Below are 21,711 nucleotides of genomic sequence, written 5' to 3' on the forward strand. Positions count from 1 at the left end.
CAACCCTTGATGGACGTATGGATTTGTGAGTGTGAGATTCTAGTGCTACCCACTCTCTCTCCCACTCCTTGATTCATCTCCCTCACCGATCTCTCACTCCGGGATTCTACTTCGCGTCTCTCCCGGGTTGATTCTATTGGCGTGGTCCATCGAGCCACGAGGGTAAGTATCGATTGTATCGGGTTGGTGTGTGTGCGTGAGTTCTTCGTGTTCTTCGTGTTCATCGTGTTCTTCGCGCTCTCCCTCTCTCCCTCCTTGGATTTCGGGTCAACCGCAAGATCGGGCCACAAACGGGGTCTTAGACCTCATCAGTTTGGGTGCTCCTCCCTTGGGTAGTTTTTGATGGCAGACAATGGTGAGCCAACTGGATCTACACGTAGTCAAGCAGAAGATATTGAGGGTTTAATCAATAGATTGAATCTCGAGGAGGGTCAAGTGGAGGATTTCATCTAGGAAGAAGAATCAGAAGAACGTAGATATCAAATCCAAGTGACTAGCGATTGCAAGAGTACACACATCAAAAATAGGTTTTTGCCAGAATGTTGTATTTGCGGATACGAGATATGCTTGGTATCTAGCGAGAGAGGTAACATGGAGAAGGATTGAGGATAACTTGTTCACATTTCACTTCAATTGTGTAGCGGACCGGAACAAAGCCATTTTCAAGGTCCATGGCTTTTAGAGAGCAAGCTTCGATCATTGAAGAATACGATGGATTTATAGATCTGGTGTGAGTGGAGCTAGATAAAATTGTGTGGTAGCTAGATAAAATTGTGTGGTCATAGATTCACAAATTGCCAGATAATTATCTGAAGGAATGTGATCAGAGGGATGACTCAAGGCCTGGGAGAAATAAAGGAAGTTCATACAAGTTACCTGTAGGGTTTATTGGAAGCTTTGTCAGACTTAAAGTGAAGACTTAAAGTGAAGTGATATGTCAATAAAAAGCTAAGCCGATTTGTCTCTATGACTAGAGACGGAAAAAGGACTATTATCAAGTCAAATTTGAAAAGATGCCAGAATTATGTGAAGTTTGTGGCATGATCAGACATTGGTACCAGGAGTGTGCAAGTGGCGAACGTGATCCTGAAAAGTTTCGTTGTGATGACTTTTTCCTAGCTGATGGAGGACGTGGTAGAGGGAGAAGAAAAGTAGTTGTGCGAGGCCGGAGTGAAGGAGGAAGAGAGCAAAAAAATGTGGGGGCATGGCATGGGAAGGGGGTGAAGGTGATCCAACTGCTATGGAGCATGATCTAGGATCGAACGTGAGGGTTATGTGCTACACAATCCTTTTGTATGTAAAAGGTTCGCACTAGACTCGCTAACCAATGATGGAAATGTTGCCAACATGGGGAAGAAGGACATTCCAATGTTGCAACTATTGTGGGGTTGCTTGAAGATAAAAATCAAGCAAATGGTAATTAAAGAGGGGAGTATTGAGACACCAGGGAAGAATTAGAACAAAAAAAAGTGGATTTTGTACACCCACGCATGGGTGTGGATGTTTTCGTCACCGTCCATTGTGCTTTGAGATTCGGATAAAAAGAGAAGGGAGAAAGGAATCTTTTCATGTACCATGGTGGGCACGATCTCGAGAAATAAATGGACGGTGACGGAAACACCCACACTCATATGTGGGTGTACAAAAGTATTGCCGCAAAAAAAGCAGAAGATCAATGAAGAAGAGGATGCGTACAAAAATAAAACTGAGATATCGGCGACCACCTCCAAGGTGGATCGTCGGACGCAATGATATTGAAGGTTGGAACTGCATTTGAACTGCCAGGGGCGAAAGCTGCTCGGGTAGTTTGTGTGCTTTTTTTAACAAGAAAATATATTAACATTAGAGCTCAGAGTACAACATATCTCGGCGATAAAGCGTCGAGCGGCAATCAAAGGTGCCTAAACGCAAAATATGAAAGAAAGATGATCTAAACACATGTAGTTGATACCAAAGAATGCCTATGAAACCAAACAGCGGTCGTTCATCCACCGACAACACGAACTCGATATTGTTGCATCTGCAATCTTCAAGGGCCTTCATTGTACTCCATACCGGTTGATGCCTGCGGGTGGCTCTCCCGGAAGTCTATCCGGCGTATGCACTTGAGGTTGAGGAGAATTGAGCTATAGATTTCGAGGAACCATCACCGATTGAGCTCAATCTCAGTAGGTCCCCACCGTTGAATCTGGGGATCAACGACAGAGGTGTTGTCATCCATCTCTGGTGACACAACCCGAACAGCGGAAGGATATCATCTTCTACACGCTGATCATCTGCTTGCCAAAACATTATGCCTTTTGAACTCAAGAAAATATCCTGCACCCGTATAGGATTGCCAGAGTTGATGCCTTGCAAGAAGAGAGGGAAATCCAAGATCTTTGTTGCCCACCAATATCCTTTGTTGTGTGTGAGCATAACTGATGTCTAAATTATTTGGCTATTATATTAGCCTGGCTCCATAAGCTCACTCTATGAATACTATTCCAATTCTGATATTTCAAACCTAGAGCAGCAAGATTCTTTGGTCGGAAGAAAAGATTCAGTATCTCCAAAGGCAACATATAGTAAAGGCTTAACTTAATATACCAATAGTTGGAATCAACAGTAGGCTGGTGGCGACTTCAGGTGACAAATCGATAAGAAGCTCAGAGCCATTGCTACCCCACCCAAAGGCCTCTGACCAAAAGACCATATTTTGGGCAAAATCATCTTCATCCTCACACTGGCACGCATTCACATCAAAATTGAATTGAAAAACAACGATTAGGAAAAGAATCCCTAATCCTCATGTGCAGATTCCAAACCTGCAGCACCATGCTCACTTTTAAGAACTTGCGCTTTGGCTGCCCGTGGACAAGCAAGCCACCTTGAAATTAATGAGGGAGATGATGAATGGTGCATTCCGGCACCTGATTCCATGATAAACCAGAAGGTGCACAAAATTTCCTTGACATAGGCTTGAATATGAATAGCTTCAACACGCACGCGATACTGGCATGCAAGAAGACTGTCAGACCCTGTACACACCTGGAGCTCTCTTAGCTTGTTGAGGAAGAAGATGAGGTCCTGCCCGGCCAGCTGCCGCTCTAGAAGCAGCCGAGAACCCATCTGTTGCACCTCCATGAGGATCTTCAGGCAAGCCCATATTGAATGGTCCACAATAGAAAAGCCACTTTATTTAAAGAAAGGGAAAGGGGGGGGTGTCGTGGGAGCGACCGTCGCCAAAGCAACGCTCCGCCATGGATTAGGCCAAGAGGTGCTGGCATAAGAACCACCGCGAACCCACCTCCAACCCTCCGCCTCACAGCCACCAAGAACTTGAGGAAGAGGAGATCGAAGAAAGACTGATGTGGATCTAGATCCAGATCCATCCGCCTTTTTATTTTCCTGGGGAGACCTAAGAAGGAGAAAACCTAAAAGTAAAATAGGCCAGACCCCCTCCCTCGCCACCGGTCACCATGGACGCCGGAGGCGGGGGGGAGGCCGACGATGGGAACTGTGAATAGTGTCGAGGAAGGAGAAGAACACACGGGTTAGTCGCCACACAGGGCAATCTTACCGAACCTAGTTTGTGTGCTTATGGATGTCCATAAGCAAACAAAGCCAGATGTGTTTTTCCTTGTGTAAAACACATTTATCAAAAGTTAAGGCACAAAAAATAATGAAGCGGTGTGGTTATGATCAATATATAGGCATATATCTTAGAGATCCTCAACTACCATACATGTGCGTGCGGTTAATTAGGGATATAAGTTTTCTAACATACATTCCCCCTTAATCTCAATAATTTCGGAGCACTGATCAGGTTGCTCTTCCACTGTGCCATGTAGAATGCCCGTAAGAAATATTGATGTAAGTTATGACGGAAATTCAATTCGGCTCCCGGGTGCGTATGCTCCCTCTATCAAGAAAACATATTTTGAAGTGTGAAAAAATTTTGAAAAAAAATTCTACATGTACATCTTCATAATATATGTGTGTGCGTCAAGTTTCACGAAAAAATAATATTTTTTGTGGCCTATGTAAAAAAGAGAAAACTTATCCTGTGCAAAGTATTGTTTTTAGCACTGAATTTTGTCTTTTTTACACACGTCACATGATAAGTTTATTTTTTATGAAACGACTTTGTGAGCGCTTAGCACGTGAAGATGTACATGCGAATTTTTTGTTTCTATTATTTTGAAATTTAAAATATGTCTAAGATGCATTTCAAAATATAGGGAGCATATGCTCCCATGTTCCAAAACACCACTCCTAAGTTATGATCGATATATAAAGAGAAGAACCCAGACGGGTCAATCATCGGCCAAAATTACCTCCTCTGCGTGAGAAATCTCAACAACTTTGGTCTATCTGAACTGGATCTCTCAGCCTGAGTATACCGAGGCGTTGGCCCTTCGTCGTGCTGTTATTTTGGCTAAAGAGGAAAGGTTTGATCGAGCGGTTTTTGCATCCGACTACTTATCGTTAGTGCGAGGACGTGGGCATAGCCCAGTGGTTGGGGTCGCAGTGGTGCACCCCAACGACCAAAGTTCGAATCCTGTTAGGAATTCTCACGCCGAGGTTCCGCTTCTACTATATCATTTAGTGTCTAGTTCCTCCTAGCACTAATTCATTTTTTTTTTACTTATCGTTGGTGCAACGTCTATCCTCCTCTACAAAAGATAGGTCCGGTGTTGGTATTTTGGTGGCTGATATCAAGGTTTTGGTGCAGCACTTCTTGTCGGCATCTTTCTCGGGTGAAGAGAAATCTAAGTTAAGTTTGTTAGCTGATTATGCTTGTGTTTTCCACTCTGTTTCGGATAGTATCCGGCGAACTTTTTGTAGTTTTGTGAGTTAATCAATAAAGCGCCTCTTTTTTCGAAAAAAAAAACAACTTTAGTCTATACATCGATAGATCGATCAAGTTGGCGATAGCGTAATTTCAACAAACTACGCCCACGAGCGGATCGTATCGGATCGGATCGTGAAAGCTTCCGTCTCCGATCTAGCCTGATGCGTGATACGCATACGGTTTCGAACTGATACCACGCCTATATGCATAATACACGGTGGTAGGTCGTTTGAGAGTCGATCTTATATGCAAGCTAGAGTACGTGTTTCGATTTCGTCCTGAGCGCTTCCAGCCACCAGCATCATCGATCGATGACTCGCCGTTGCCCATGGAAGAAGGGACGGCCGGCCGCCACGCCCACGCCCACGCCGCCTCCGGCGTCGTCGTTCGTCCGGGGCGAGCACGAGTTCCGCGTCGTCGGCTACAGCACGGCCGGCGAGACCCACTACTCCATCCTCTCCGGCGCCTTCCAGGTCGGCGGCCACACCTGGGCCCTCGACTGCAGCTTCGACACAGAAGGGCACCTCGCCTCCGTCTTCCTCGAGCTGCTCACGCCCTACATCACCCAGGACTTCGTCGTTGCCAAGGCCGGCCTTAGGATCGAGGACCCCCTCGGCCAGCTCCCGGCCGCCGAGTGGCACAACGAGGAAGCGCACACCTTCACCATCTGGTCCGGCGAGGATGGCCACTTGTCCCAGACCGGCAGCAGGAGCTGGAAGTTGTCGGTGCCGGACGAGTTCCGTGGCAATGAGAGCCGCTACGTACAGGACGACCGGCTCACCATTGTCTGCACCCTCGATGTCCTCCATGGGGAGGAGGATAACTCTACCATCGCTGACGATGTCCAGAAGCTTCTTTTTCTTCCGTCTGAGCCGGAGTTAAAGTCAGAGTCCGACAGGAGCAGGCATACATGCATGTTGCCCGACGTGACGTTCGTGGTGGAGCAGACCGAGATCCAGGCGCACAGGCTCGTGCTCGCCATGCGGTCGCCTGTGTTTGCCGCCGAGCTCATGGGCGACATGAGAGAGAGCACCACGCGCCGTGTCAGGGTCGACGACATGCGCGCGTCTACCTTCAGGGCCATGATCCGCTTCATCTACACCGACAGGCTTCCCATCAAGGCAAAGACGGACGATAGGGAAGCATCGGGAAGCCAGCGTGCTTGCAAAGACAAGTGTGCAGCGAAGCGTCGCGTGGCCATGGCGTGCGACCTGCTCGCGGCCGCGGATCGCTACGACCTGGAGAAGCTCAGGCTCATGTGCGAAGAGGTGTTGTATGAAAGCATGGATGCCGCTTCTGTCGTGCCGACCTTGTTGGTGGCACATGGTCGGTACAACTGTCGGCAACTGGAGGCCTCTTGCATTGAGTACCTGGCGTCCGAGGCGGCTGTCAGAGCAACAGATGAGTACAAGCAGCTGGAAGAGAGCTGCAAATCCTTGGTAGTCGAGGCCATGAACAAAGTAGGCACGCGTAAATTAGCCGGCAGCTCCTCCTCCTTGGATATCGCCAGCAACCCCCGACGGGCAAAGAAGATGAGCGTTTCAACTTATAACACGTCGAAGGTGGTGAGCGGCACACACGAGATGAGGATTCCCAACTTTAGTAGCCAACATGGTGTTGGTAGGACAATATACTCCAACACTTTCCAGGTAGATGGTTGTGACTGGAAGCTAGTGGTAGACCCAGGATTACGGACTGAAGGGCGTATCTGCGTGTTCGCTCACCTGTTAACTGATCCGGGAATTGCCGGTGTCAGGGCGTATTTCTGTTTCAGAATGAGCGACCCTGACGGAAAATCTGCGCCAACCCAAGGAGAACGTCAAACCATATTTACGAGGAAAGCACCATCAAAGGGGTATGACTTCACGGACACGAAATACGCAGAGCAGCATTACCTAGCACATGATGGCTCTCTAACCTTACACTGCAACATTATAGTCACCAACAAGACCTGCTGCGTTGCTACTGGTACCGCCTCATCCGGCGTCGGAGACATGACGCTTGCGCCGACACCCGACATTGCTAGGCACCTCAAGGAGCTGCTAGCGAGCCAGAAGGGCTCGGACGTTACATTCCTTGTCGAAAACAGAGAGATTCGCGCGCACAAGCTCCTGATCGCCGCAAGGTCTCCCGTCCTATACGAGATGGTTGTGGGGGTGGCCAACATGGAAGCCGTCGTACCGGTGGACGATATGAAGTCTGCGGTCTTTGAAGCCGTGCTGCACTTCATCTACACCGGCGAGCTTCCTCCTATGGAAGACTTGGCACTTATTTCCACTAGCAGCATCGCCGAGGACATATCCTTTGCTATGCAAGAGCTAGCCCTTGCTGGTAGTTTCGCCGAGGACGGCGGCGTGTTGATTGTCGGAGACATAATGGCCGCGGCGTGCAGGTTCAGTCTGGACACGATGAAGGCCAAATGCGAGACCTTGCTAGCGGAGTCCATCAAGAAAGAGAGCGCACGGAGCACGCTAAGGCTGGCACGCCATCACGGCTGCTCCAAGCTCGAGGATTACTGCGACCAGTTCGTCTCGTCGCCATATGTGGCTCATTACAGAGCACGGGCTGAACGCGATATGCTAGAAAGGATCTACTCTTCTTATTCACGTGAAAAAAATTCTGGGCTGTAAACAAATTGTTTTTATTCTCCTTAACAGTTAGTACTACTGATCGATGTGCAGTAGTGGTGGTTCAAAGGTGCAATTTAACTCTGTCTGATGTCTGAGCAGGCTAATAAGCCAATTCGATTACGGGGCACTGAAGTGAAAATAGAAGCGATCTTCCAAGTTTCAGGAGACATCCTGAATTTGGAACCAGCGGAGAAATTAAAACGCCCTCGCGTCATCCCCTCCAGGCGACGCAGGGGGCGAACCCTAGCCTCCCCAGTGCCGCCACCCCCCTCCCCTCCCTCCCCGCCTCGTCGCCCCTGGAGGCCACCGCCGGCAAAGGCCGTGCTGCGCCCGTGATGGGGGCGGCGGGGATCTGGTCTCGTGGCCCTCCTCGCTGCAGGATGGAGGTCAGCGCAGCGCGGGGGCCCCTCGCCGCTCCTCCACGTCGTCTCCGGTGGCCCTGGCCTGCTGCGGGCTCCCGGTGCAGCTCCGGCGCCGCCCCGTCGTGGTGACGGGCCCCTGCATCGTATCTGGCCGGAATCGACCGTAGCCGCCGATCCCTGCAGATCTGGCGCCGTCCTCCCGTCGTGGTGGTGGGTGTCGGGCCTGGATTTGCTCGGGATAAGCTGCTGGTCCCGGCGTTGGTGGAATCAGGCTGGCGGCACGGTTGGGTCCGTGCCGCCTCAGGCACAGTTGGGGCTGTGTCTTGGCTGCCGGGGCAGGGGCTCCGGGCAGTCGTGCGACGCCGCTCCAGGGGTGGGTGGCGCTTGCTGGTTGCCAGCCGCGGTCGCGCGCGGGTGATGCGGTGGTGGCGGTGTTAGCATCCGGCTCTTGTCGCCGCCTCGCCATATGCTTGGCGGGGCGCTGTGCTTTGCCATGGATGGCAGGGGCTGCTCCGAGGCGGCATGGACGGGTTGTACACGCTATGGTTGCTCCGGCAATTCTAGCGGTGCGCGGCTGGTGTCGGCGTTGAGCTTGGCGTAGTTGACCCGGGGTCTAGGTCACTGCGTCCCCTGGGCTGGCAAGTCTGGTGTAGTGTTGCCGGCGGTGCCAGCTCTGTTTCCCAATCTGCGGTCTCATGGTGGTGGCCGGCCTCGGGTTCGGGGTGGACATCGGCGAAAGCTGTGCAAGGCCTTGGCCGCTGCGGGTGACGACGACGTCCTCGACGCCGTGTCCCTTCTTGGAGGCGTCACCAAATGTCCCTCCTTTTTCGTAGTTGGATCACGCTGCCATGCTTAACTTGCGCGCTTATCCGACGGCGCAAAGTTCTCTTCATTGGCTTTAGGCACACCCTCTCCACCTTCTTTGTGCTTGTCGCTGCCATTGTCTCCGTGGCTACATATACACGGTGTTCGGTCTGGTTTGGGCGGCCTCCTAGATACCCAGGGGTGGTTTCCTAGGCTGGCGTCATGCCTCAGGCGATGCCGGTGGTTTCTTCCTTACGCCGTGGGAGCTATGTGTCGTAGGATAAGTGTCAAGGCTGCGTCTTGAGAGGTGGTGGTTGGGCTAGGGCGAAAGCCCGGCAAGGCCTTGGCCGGTGCGGGTGATGGCGACGCCCTTGGGCGCCGCTCTCCTCCTTGGAGGCGTCGTCTCCATCAAGCCCTCCCTCTTTAGTATCTCGAGATAGGAAGATAACCACGCTCTGGCGGTCATGGGTGCGCTTTGCAAGCAGGGGAGATCTGTTAGTTCTGGGCAGTTCTCGGCGCCGTGCCCTTGCAACAGAAGACGACGCTTCCATCGACGAAATCAAGCTCTCTGCCTAGTTAGCTAGTGTTTTGTAGCTTGTTTCTCTTCTTCTTCTTTGTTGCTCCTTTTGGTGTATCGTAAGCTGGTAACCCCAGCATTTCGCTATTTTTTCTTATCTGTTGTTGCTACCATTGTACGCCTGGCCGATTGATGGCTTTGTTAATTCAAAGTCGGGCTTTCGAGCCTTATGTTTAAAAAAAATTTGGAACCAGCTACTGACTGACTGTGACACCCTTCCAAGATGGGCCGTGCTGAGCGTCCCCCGGGGGATCCGATCCCCCGGGTCGCCGGCCGTCCGATCTGGCCATCGTAACCGTTACAGCCTGGGTCAACCTTCCCCGTAAGTAACAAAAACAAAATACGCAACCCACGAGTAGGAACTGATAGTGACGTCCTCGCATGATTCCCGCAGACTGCATCAACAACACCGCCACCGATGGTCCTCCGTTGTTGCATCGCCGAAGGCCCGGAGAGCCCCATAGTCGCGTCGTCGGAGAACCCTGTCGCGGCGTTGCCGGAGAATCCGCTGTTGGGTCGCCGGTGCAGCAGCTCTCCTCGCCAGCACTCTGCCTCCCACATGCGTGCACACCGGCGTTGCCAGCGCGCGATCCCCCGGAGGAAGGTGAGCATGGGGGAGGCAGAGCACTGGCGAGGAGGGCTGCTGCACCGGCGACCCAACAGCGGATTCTCCGGCAACGCCGCGACAGGGTTCTCCGGTGACGCGACTATGGGGCTCTCCGGGCTTCCGGCGATGCAACGACGGAGGACCATCGGTGGCGGTGTTGTCGATGCAGTCTGCGGGAATCATGCGAGGACGTCACTATCAGTTCCTACTCGTGTGTTGCGTATTTCATTTTTGTTACTTGCGGGGAAGTTTGACCCAGGTTGTAACGGTTACGATGGCCAGATCGGACGGCCGGAGACCCGGGGGATCGGATCCCCCGGGGGACGCTCAGCACGACCCTTTTCAATATCATGCATTACATCCAACTAGTAGGAGAATCCAGAAAGTTGGGTCTCGCAAACCCCCTCCCGGGTCGCCATGCACGGGCGACTCCGGAGGCGCCCCCACCTAACCCTAGAGCCTCCGCCGGGATCCACTCCTCCGGCCGCTGCCGCCGCCAGGGCTGGCGGTGGCGGCCACGCCTGGCCGTCGAAGACGGCGGGCGCGGGCGGGCGCGCCCCGGCAGGTCCCCTACGTGCGGAGGCGGTACGCCATGGGCGGCGCGGCGGGCGAGTGCGGTCGGCGGCGAGGGGGCTTCACGGGCTCTACGGCGCACGGCGGAGGTCCGGGGAGGGGTGGCGGCGTGGCACCATGGCGGAGGCCGGCGAGGCCTGCAGCGGAAGTTGGCGGCGGAGCGGAGCGGGGGCACCGTCGGGAGACTCTGGGCGCGGCCGGTGCGGGAGGTGGTGGCGCGGAGAAGCTCGGCCGGGGGGAGCCTCGGCGAGCAGAGGTCCACCGTCTCGAGTCCGGCACAGTCAGCGTTGCCCGACGGCGGAGAGTGGAGGCTGGAGTGCGGGCCCGATCTAGGCCTGCTGGGCCGGGGCGAGCTGGACGTGGGTGGGCGCCTGGAGTGGGCAAGGTCCACCGCGGGCAGCGTTGCTCCGGCTGGAGGGGAGTGTGGAGGCTGCGGTGCCTGGCTGGGCTGGCGGTGGAAATGGAGGTTGACCGGATCCTCGGCTTTGCGGGGTGTGTCGGAGTGGTTTGCAGTTTTTTGCGACTTCATCGTTGATGTGCTGTGGCGGCAGCGGTGCGAGGCCCAAGGGCGCTCTGCCCATGCTCTGGGTTTTCGAAGATGGTCGATGACTCAGACGAAAGTCTTGCCCGGCTTGGGTCTGGCCGGTGGCGACGGCGCCCGTGGGCGTCGTTCCCCTCCTTGGAGGCGTCACCGTGGAGTGTCGGCATCTCCCTACCCTGCGGGAGTTTGGTTGTCTTCGGGCGAAAGCCTCGATCCGGTGCAGATCGGCACGATGGTGGCCACGTCGACGTCGTGACTCTGTTGGGAGCTTCGTGCGTGAAGACACGATGCAGAGGTCCCTTGCGGCTTTAATCCGGTGGCGCAACGGTCCACGGCAGATCTCCAGGGCGCTATGCACGCCATTGCTGGCATGTTCTTGAGGACGGCTCCTTGGGTCCGACCAAGCCCCGCTATTGATCTCCTTCGGATGGTGCGTCGATAAGGAAGGCTTTTTCGGAGTTGTTCATCTACGGAGGTGCTTAGCGTCGGTCGAGACGTGGCTTGGTTCTTTGCTTAGGACAGGTGCTTTGTGTTGTGGTTGTTTGATCTGTAGCAGGTGCTGCGTGGGATTACCCTCGTTGCTTGTAGCAAGTGGTGCCGTTCTTGTACTCAAACCTCTGAAGAACGTACCCTCGGAAAAAAATATCATGCATTACTGATCTGAACTTGACCACCTGATTGGGTTGCATGATTTTAATTTTGATTCTTCTCGACAGATACATACCCACAGAAATCCTTCACTATAAACTAACACATGTAAATCCTGTGTTTAGGTCCTGCGATCATATTTCTTTTATAAGCTGTTCTTCCAAAGTTTATACGATAATAATGGAATACAAGTTTTTTTAAAACATAAGGTTTTGGCCCAGCTTTAAATTAATAAAGCTATAGAACGACAAATACAAGAATGCTTACATACAGCTTACAAAGCAGGCAACAAGCAAACCAAGGATATATAAACCGAAAACACAGCTAGAGACGCCTAGACCACAGCACGACACCGAGAAGACACCTAAGGCAGCGAGGTTGAGGAGAAGACAGCCGGGAACGCGCCGACGTCTGCTCCAGCCGAACAACTAGACCCAAGCTCCACCGTTGTAATATCCCAGGATTTGAGATATTTGCGGGGTAGAATTAGAAAAGGGATGTGCATTGCATCACAAAACAGGGGAAAATTTCGCGTTTAATTGCATAAAATCTAAGAGGGAACAAGTTTCTCTCTCGACACCAGACATAATTAGGATTTCGAGAGTGCGATAAACTTGGACATGATCTCTTTTGAATTAGGTTTTGAAATGAGGGGGAACATTTGAATTTCACACTTACAATTGAGTGGTTGAATTTGAAATGAGTTTGAAGTGAAATTCAAACTCAAACAACACATAAAATATAAAGACAATTAATAATTCAAATAATAATATTATAATTGGATAATACAAATAAGAAAGGAATGTAAATACATCACAATAAGCTCATTAGAGAAATATTGAGCTTTATTAATCATTACACACATTACATTGTTATTTACAATATTCTTATGAATATTACAATAAATCAAATAAAATACAAAAGGAATAAATACAAAAGGGAAAATTACAAGAACCTATAACACAAATCTGCAAGACAAGAAACACAAATCACCACATTATACCAAGTGGCAAAGCCACTTGGCAGATTATTATAAAATGGAAAATAGGGGGATAAGATTGCACAAGCCAAGCTGATCCATTCCAAGGGCACAAGTTTCAACCTGTGAAGCACACAGCTCATAGGGATGCTTGCATGGCCACCAACACACAACAGTTTTGGCTGTCACCGAACCAAAAAGCCTGGCTGTCGACCAACGAGCATAGCACCAGGGGGTATAAAGGCTTTTCAGCCACAAACCCTAATGCTCCTCGACACAAACACCAGAAGGGTAAGAACAACAAGAATAACAAGAACACCAGAGTAGCATAATCATCCAGTATCTGTTCCACCAAGAACAGATAATTGTTGATCAAGAAATGGAGTAGCAAGCTCACAGTTGATCACAAGCCAGAGGAGGAGAAGGGCAAGCACAACACCAACATCACATGAGCAGAAGCAAAACCTCTACAACAACAAATATCTAGGAGTTGGAGTGAGGTATACCACAAATTCATGAACAAGCAATGATTTTGCTCATAATACAAAGCATGTGCATAACACACTCAGGGCATAGGGTAGGGCTACCCTGTTTGTATCATCATTTGGTACTAGACCATATGATGTTGGCAAAATAAGGGAGAGGCCAGTAAGATAAATCCCAGAGGATACTGGTTAAACCAAGTGAATCACCACTGAGTCAACCAAAAGAATCCATCATGGATTCGATCTAGAGCTAGCCTAACCAAACTCACCTAACAACATACAACTAGCTAAACCATCAGATAGATAGACATTTCTATGTCTATAAGATTTCAACATCAAATATATACTGGAATCAAATGAATGACCACTAGTAGTATTGCACAGAAGCATCCAAAGGGTGGGAGCAACCATAACTAGCAAGCACTACACTGATAGGGTCACAACAGCTACCAAGCAACGCACACACAAGCCAGCCAGAAAGACTTATCATTAATTACTCCTGAGAGTTCAATCACAAGTGGAGGTGCCAACAAGTGTTGGTTTCCATCCAAAACTTGCATAGATGCATAGAAAATCATCACTGCATCAAGCAGTTCATTCCTTTTTGTCAGAAATAGGAAGCAAAGCTTCACTGACAAGCACAAGCAACCACAGAAGTCTACACATATGCTACCAGGAGCATCGGACAGACCACCAAGCCACAACCATGCTTTTACAAGCAACAGCAACCACCAGCACTTGGTGAGGAGCTTCAGAGATAAGCAGAGCATCATATAAACAAAAAGTATATGAATACAGTAAGCATCTGGTGATCACATGATCATCCAAGGTCACCAGCATAAACAATAGCAACTGCAAGCAACAACACATAATAATACAACACATAATCCACCTTTTATCATTGTATCCAGAAGCACATCAAAGAATGGATGTACCACTGAATCAAGCAACAAAAGAGTGGCACAGCAGCACCCAGCCTACATCACTGTCACTTGCACAGGCAAGGATTGCACAAGGCAATTAGCCAGGGATATCTGAAAGTGCATGGAGCCCCCATGTGTGGTTTTGGTAATTAATGACAATCCCTATGGACTAATGTTTGCATTGATTTATATTTGAAGAAGTTGTCCATAGGCAATGTTTGAACCATATGTTGGCTTCAAGATTGCAATAAGAAGCAAATGAAGAAGATAAAGTGTCAAGTATGTCTTGAAGATGAAGTGAGCCCTCAAAGTTAACTTGAAGACATCAACATGATGAAAAATGAAGAAATGAAGTGCAAGTTCAAGATGAGCCATCTCGAAGAGATCCTTTGCTTGAAGCTTTCCATCCATATGGTGATCATGGATATGAGAAGATGTGACGAAGAAGAAGCTCTCCCATGATGGATTATGGGGGAGCAATCCACAAGACTTCATCAAGCAAGCACAATCAAGAATGGCATTCCATCTTGTTGCGGTCAAGAACGTCATCATCAAGCTCAAATGGAATGCGCAAGGTTAAGGTTTGCTCTTGATAGAGTTTCTTTCTCACCGGTCTCATGGTGTAGTTGGAGACCGGTTTATTGTTTAGTTGTCGTACTATCAAGAGGGCTCTCGAGTGAGTAACTCGATCGTATCCTTCGGAGAGCTCAAACCTTTGCATCATTGCATCATCTTTCTTGGTTTTTATTTGGATCTTATCCATGTGATGTTTTAGAGCTTGTGCTTATTCTCATGATAAGCTCTAGTTCATCGAGAATGGTTTTGCACGGGCAACTTGTTGCATTTTCGAGGTTGGAGGTTTTACTGGCATATCTTTTTTAGATAGGTCAAACCTTTCATCATTTATTTCTATCCTACCTTACTGGACTATGATGGTTCCCTGCATGATCTTGTAGAGCTTGTTACTAGCTTCGAAACGAGCCCAAGATCATCAAAATCGGAGTCCGGATGCAAAAGTTATTCAAGTTTCCGTGAAGTAGTTTTTTGGCCGGAAGTTGGCCGGAAGTTCCGGTGGCCGGAACTTCCGCCCTACTTCCGGTGAACTTCCGTAAATGACGATTCTGCACACAAAAGTATACTGTAAGCATTCCGAGGACGCCCTACTTCAACCGGAAGTTGGCCGGTACTTACGGGGGCGGAAGTTCCGCCCCAAATGACCAGAAGTTCCGGTTTTGACAAGTTTTGTGCATGACAGGCAGATTTCTCTTGCCCTATTTAAGGGGGTCTTCTTCCCCAATGTTACCCAACCATTTTGAGCTTGTTTTTGGCTCCATTGTTGACCTTCTTTGAGCTTGCTATCTCCCCTCCCTCCAATGAATCTTGCATCTATTTGAGAGAAAGATAGAGGAGATCTAGATCTACATCTTCACCAATCAAATCCCTCTCTTTGTGAGGGGAATCCACTAGATCTAGATCTTGGAGAAATTTGGTGTTCCTCCTCCTATTTGTTCTTCCTCTCTTATTCCCCCAATAGATTTTGTAGCTTTGTTGGAATTTGAGAGAGAAGTACTTGAGCATCTTTGTGATGTTCTTGCCATTGCATTTGGTGCATCGGTTTGAGTTCTCCACAGTGATTCGTGAAAGTGAAAGTAAGAAAGTTGTTACTCTTGGGTTCTTGGAACCCTAGACGGATTTGAGGCCTTTGTGGCGATTTCTTGGGAGCCTCCAATTAAGTTGTGGATGTGTGCCCCAAGCTTTGTGTAAGGCCCGGTTTCCGCCTCGAAGGAAATCCCTTAGTGGAACCGTGACCTAGGCCTTTGTGGCGAGGGTCACCGGAGAATAAGGTGAGGCGCCTTCATGGCGTTCGGTGTGTGGTGTGAGTACCACATCTTGGGGTGAGGCCTTTGTGGCGTTGGTGTGCATCAAGCAACCACACCTCAAGGTGAGCCTCTTGTGGCGTTCGGGAGCACTAAGCCACCGCACCTCTCCAACGGAGATTAGCACTTGCAAGAGTGTGAACTTCGGGATAAATCTTCGTCTCTTGCGTGCCTCGATTATCTCTATACCCGAGCTCTTTACTTATGCACTTTACCTTGTGATATCCATCGTGCTTGAAGTTATATATCTTGCTATCAAATAGTTGTTTTTATTGCTTAGCATAAGTTGTTGGTGCACATAGGTGAACCATAGTATATAGACTTTGGGTTTGACAAAGTAAACGCTAGTTTTATTCCGCATTTGTTAAGCCCATCTCGTAAAAGTTTAAATCGCCTAATTCACCCCCCCTCTAGGCGACATCCGTGTCCTTTCAATTGGTATCAGAGCAAGGTCTCTCATTCTTAGGCTTCACCGCCTTGATAGTAAAGATGTCGGTTAGGGGTTTAGCACACAATGATTTGTTTATATTTGATGGCACAAATTATGATGTTTGGAAAATTTGCATGCTTACTCATTTTCGGGACATTGACCCTCATATGGAGAAAATTTTAGATATAGGTTTTTATCCTCCTATGGATTCGCAAAATTTATCTTTAGAGGATGAGAAAAATTTATATCTCAATTCTCAAGCTTCTAATGTGCTTATGAATGCTTTGAGAGATGTAGGTCTTTTTCCATACTTTCCTTTTTGGAGCGCTCATGAGTTATGGACAAAGATTCAAGATAAATATGATGTGTCCAATATTATTAAGGATGATTGCATTGCTTCCACTTCCGGCCGTGATGAGTTCTCATCTTCATCCACTTCACCAATGTGTGGCAAGACACAAGGTAATGATATGGTGAGTGGTGATGGAAATTGCAATGTTGGTATTGAGCTTACTATTGATGATCCTTCATCTATATCTCATTGCAATGATTCATCTTTGGACTTAAACACATCTAGCACTAGAAATGATTTACATGCTTGTGTTGATAGTCCTTGCATATCATGTGTAAGTTGCTTGAATAAATCTAATGATGATATGCTTGCTTTGTATTATGGCCATGATAAAAATGCTGCTATTTCCTCTAGTTGTTGTGTGACTAATAATGTAGAGGAAACCAAAGATTATATTGGTCAAGACAAGATCTTGAAAGGAGCCTCAAGTAACTCCTAATCTTTATCTCACGGTTCTCATATATGCCTTATGGCCAAGGGTTCCACGGTATCTCCCACCATGGAACCTAATATCTCTTGTGGTGATAAGGATGAGGATGAGTATGAAGAAAAGGATTGGGTTGTCTCTCTACGAGATAAGGGTAAGAGTGTATTCAAGGTTCTTTGCAAAGATAAAATTACTAGGTCTCACTTCTTTGAAATCTTGACTACCGCTATTGAGAACCAAAAACTTATTTGGATGCATGAGAGTACCATTGATAAAATGGGTGCTCTTGAACGAGAGTATGCCAATGATGTAGCATCCCTAAAGAATGATCTTGAAGAAGAACAAGAGATCGTAGCCTCTCTTGAGGAGCAACTTGAAACCCTTGAGGTGCCTCAAAATGAAATATTTTCTAAACTCACTAAGGAAAGAGACCATGCTAAAGCTCAAGTAAAAATGCTTAAAAATGAAAATTCCAAAGTTGGTGTTGGTCATGATAAACTTGTTAAGGATCTAGATGATCTAGACAAGGCCCACAAGGTCTTGAAGAGCGAACACTCTATCCTCACCAAGTCCCATGTGCAACTTCAAGCTTCCTATTTAAAAGAGCATGCTATGTTACCCTCTCTTCTTGATATGTCTTGTGATGATGCTTGTGCTACTAACTCTACTTCTTGTGAAGCATCTATCTTGAAGGAGAATGTTGAGCTAAGGGCTCAACTTGAATTGCTAACTAGCAATTATGAGAAATTGGAAGAAAATCATGGAAAGCTTTCTAGATCCCATGAGGATCTCCTAGCCTCCCAAGATAGGCTAAAGTTAGCTCATGAGGCTATCATATCAAAGGCAACACCTTGTGAGCCTCATGTGGATACTAGCACTACTACTCAAAGTGTTATATTGCCATGTGCTAGTCCTAGTAATTCATCCACTCATAGTATTGCCAAATCTTGTGATGAATTATCTTCCTTGCCTTGTTGATCTAACAATGAAGGTTCTATTTCCTCTAGTACTTGTGTTGGTACTAACCATGTAGAGGAAATCAAATAGCTCAAGGCCCAGGTCACTTCTTTGAAGAACGACTTGGTCAAGAGTCATGAAGGGAAATGCAAACTTGACACGATGGTGAGTGTGCAAAAATCCCCCAATGACAAGTGTGGACTTGGATTCAAATCCAACAACAAGAACAAGTCCAAGAACAACAACAAGAAGAAGGGCCAAGTACAAGTCAAACACCCGGCCAAGATTGTTTGCTTCAAGTGCAATATTGAAGGGCACCATGTTAGATCTTTCCCTTTGAAGAAGAAGCAAAACGGGAAGCGGTCTCAAGCTCAAACTCATATTCAACCTCAAGTTGAAGAAATGCTTCTTCCCAAGAAGAATTAAGCCAATGCTCCCATTGTGGGGAAATCTAGTGAGAGGAAGGAGAAGAGAAAAACGTGCTACATTTGCCGTGAGAAGGGCCACATCTCTTCATTGTGCACTATTGGTACCTCATCCAAATCTATCACCATTGATGATGTTTATTCTCTACGTAAGGATGAGGGTGGCAATGTGTTTGCAAATATGTTGGTGCTCAAAGTGGTGTCAAGAAAAGAACCATTTGGGTTGCCAAGCCTATTATGACTAACCTCTTAGGACCCAACTTAGTTGGGGACCAACAATCCAAAACTTGATCAACAGGTTCTTGTTGGAGGGCATTGGAGACTTGGCTACATCATGAAGAATTAAGGGATCTTCATCATTTATATTATCTCAAGCCAAGTCTTTTGGTTATCTTGCTTCTATCATATATTCAATGTTCCTCCTTGTAGTAACATGTTCTCAACTAATTTATATTGAAAGTTACTCACCGATACGTCTCCGACGTATCGATAATTTCTTATGTTCCATGCCACATTATTGATGATATCTACATGTTTTATGCATACTTTATGTCATATTTATGCGTTTTCCGGAACTAACCTATTGACGAGATGCCGAAGGGCCGATTCTTGTTTTCTGCTGTTTTTGGTTTCAGAAATCCTAGTAAGGAAATATTCTCGGAATCGGACGAAATCAATGCCCGACATCTTAGGATCACTCGAAGCTTCCGGAACACCCGAGAGAGGCCAGAGGGGGGCCACAGGCCCACCAGATGATAGGCTGGCGCGGCCCAGGCCTTGGCCGCGCCGCCCTACTGTGTCACCGCCTCGTCGACCTTCCAACTCCGCCTCTTCGCCTATTTAAAGGTCCCTGGCCTAAAACCTCGAGACGAAAAAAGCCACGGTACGAGAAACCTTCCAGAGCCGCCGCCATCGCGAAGCCAAGATCTGGGGGACAGGAGTCTCTGTTCCGGCACGCCGCCGGGACGGGGAAGTGCCCCCGGAAGGCTCCTCCATCGACACCACCGCCATCTCCATCAACGCTGCTGTCCCATGAGGAGGGAGCAGTTCTCCATCGAGGCTCGGGGCTGTACCGGTAGCTATGTGGTTCATCTCTCTCCTATGTACTTCAATACAATAATCTCATGAGCTGCCTTACATGATTGAGATTCATATGATGATGCTTGTAATCTAGATGTCATTATGCTAGTCAAGTGGTTTTTACTTATGTGATCTCCGGAAACTCCTTGTCCCACGTGTGTAAAGGTGACAGTGTGTGCACCGTGTGGGTCTCTTAGGCTATATTTCACAGAATACTTATTCACTGTTATGAATGGCGTAGTGAAGTGCTTATTTATATCTCTTTATGATTGCAATGTGTTTTGTATCACAATATATCTGTGTGCTACTCTAGTGATGTTATTAAAGTAGTTTATTCCTCCTGCACGGTGTAATGGTGACAGTGTGTGCATCGTGTAGTACTTGGCGTAGGCTATGATTGTGATCTCTTGTAGATTATGAAGTTAACTATTGCTATGATAGTATTGATGTGATCTATTCCTCCTTTCGTAGTGTAAAGGTGACAGTGTGCATGTTATGTTAGTACTTGGTTTGGTTATGTTGATCTGTTATGCACTCTAAGGTTATTTAAACATGAACATTGAATACTGTGGAGCTTGTTAACTCCGACATTGAGTGTTCGTGTAATCCTACAAAGTTAGTGGTGTTCATCATCCAACAAGAGGGTGTAGAGTCTAGCATCTATCTGTTATGTGATCAATGTTGAGAGTGTCCACTAGTGAAAGTATGATCCCTAGGCCTTGTTCCTAAATACTGCTATCGCTTCTTGTTTACTGTTTTACTGCATCTTTACTTCCTGCAATATTACTACCATCAACTGCACGCCAGCAAGCACTTTTCTGGCGCCGTTACTACTACTCATATTCATTCATACCACTTGTATTTCACTATCTCTTCGCCGAACTAGTGCACCTATTAGGTGTGTTGGGGACACAAGAGACTTCTTGCTTTGTGGTTGCGAGGGTTGCATGAGAGGGATATCTTTGACCTCTTCCTCCCTGAGTTCGATAAACCTTGGGTCATCCACTTAAGGGAAACTTGATGCTGTTCTACAAACCTCTGCTCTTGGAGGCCCAACACTGTCTACAAGAATAGAAGCACCCGTAGACATCACTCACCCCTTTGCATGTGTTAGTTTTGTTCCTAGCATGTGTTTGTATATGTTGTGCTTCCTACTTGCTTTTCTTGAGAAATCAAGTCTATGTATGTTGGGTTGCACACCATGTACTTGTGTTTGTGTTGGAGCCTCTTTGCATCTTGTTGTATCTTATATGGCTCTTTTGAGCAATTAATGGACTATTCCATTTTGGGGGAGTGATATTCATTTGGTAATTTCACAATCGTAACAATGTGTGTACATGAGAAATATCACTTAGAATTGATATTGCAAGATTATCTAGTCTCTATGTGGTATGCCATCTTCATGGGGAATTCAAATTCTAATGTCCATTAATTTCTCTAGTTGGATCTTATTTGCCTCTTGTGAAAATAAATTCCTTATCACATAATGGGGGAGTAATAAGCCTTGTGCATATTAAAAGCCTAAAAAATGTGAACATTTGAGGTTGTGTCACATAGAATTGATATTGTAAATTATCTCTCTCCTATGTGGCATGTTTGCTCAAACAAGCACCAATTTGCTTAAATGGCTTCATTGCTAATATATTTGTGGATTTTATTTGTGAAAGTTTTTCTTGGCATGGTTTTTCACAACATTTCCCTCAATACATTTTTGGAAAACCATGTGCTTCAAGTCATACTATTAATTGCTTTGCATGTTGGTATGAATACTATTAATTGCTTTGCATGTTGGCATGACTAATTGGAGCTATCAAGAAACTCTCTTTGCATGATGGTTAAATCTTATCTTTTACCATATGCTTTATTTGTTGTAAATATGATCTTACATATACTTACAAACTACCACCGGGAAATATTTCCTAATACCTCTTGTCCTAGGACAATTGGCAATCTATTATGAGGTAGATTTTTATTGATCATATTTACATTGGCTCTTGTTTTTAAATTGCCTTATTTATTGTCATGAATTTGTTGTGCTGTGACTCCCTGATGTCTACGCACGCTTCTATTCCTGTAGACAGTGTTGGGCCTCCAAGAGCAGAGGTTTGTAGAACAGCAGCAAGTTTCCCTTAAGTGAATCACCCAAGGTTTATCGAACTCAAGGAGGTAGAGGTAAAAGATATCCCTCTCAAGCAAC

At 47.4% G+C, this 21,711-nt stretch overlaps 1 protein-coding gene across 1 annotated transcript; it reads left to right on the plus strand.

The window, feature by feature from the left end:
• The first annotated feature begins 5,148 nt into the window (after positions 1 to 5,148).
• On the plus strand, positions 5,149 to 7,803 carry LOC124690644. Its single transcript, XM_047224004.1, has 3 exons — positions 5,149 to 7,134; positions 7,210 to 7,380; positions 7,567 to 7,803. The coding sequence occupies exons 1-3, from the start codon at positions 5,149 to 5,151 to the stop codon at positions 7,801 to 7,803; spliced, it is 2,394 nt and encodes a 797-aa protein (XP_047079960.1).
• Positions 7,804 to 21,711: the final 13,908 nt, after the last annotated feature.

This window comes from Lolium rigidum, chromosome 2, assembly GCF_022539505.1.
Source record: "Lolium rigidum isolate FL_2022 chromosome 2, APGP_CSIRO_Lrig_0.1, whole genome shotgun sequence".
Taxonomy (NCBI): domain Eukaryota; kingdom Viridiplantae; phylum Streptophyta; class Magnoliopsida; order Poales; family Poaceae; genus Lolium; species Lolium rigidum.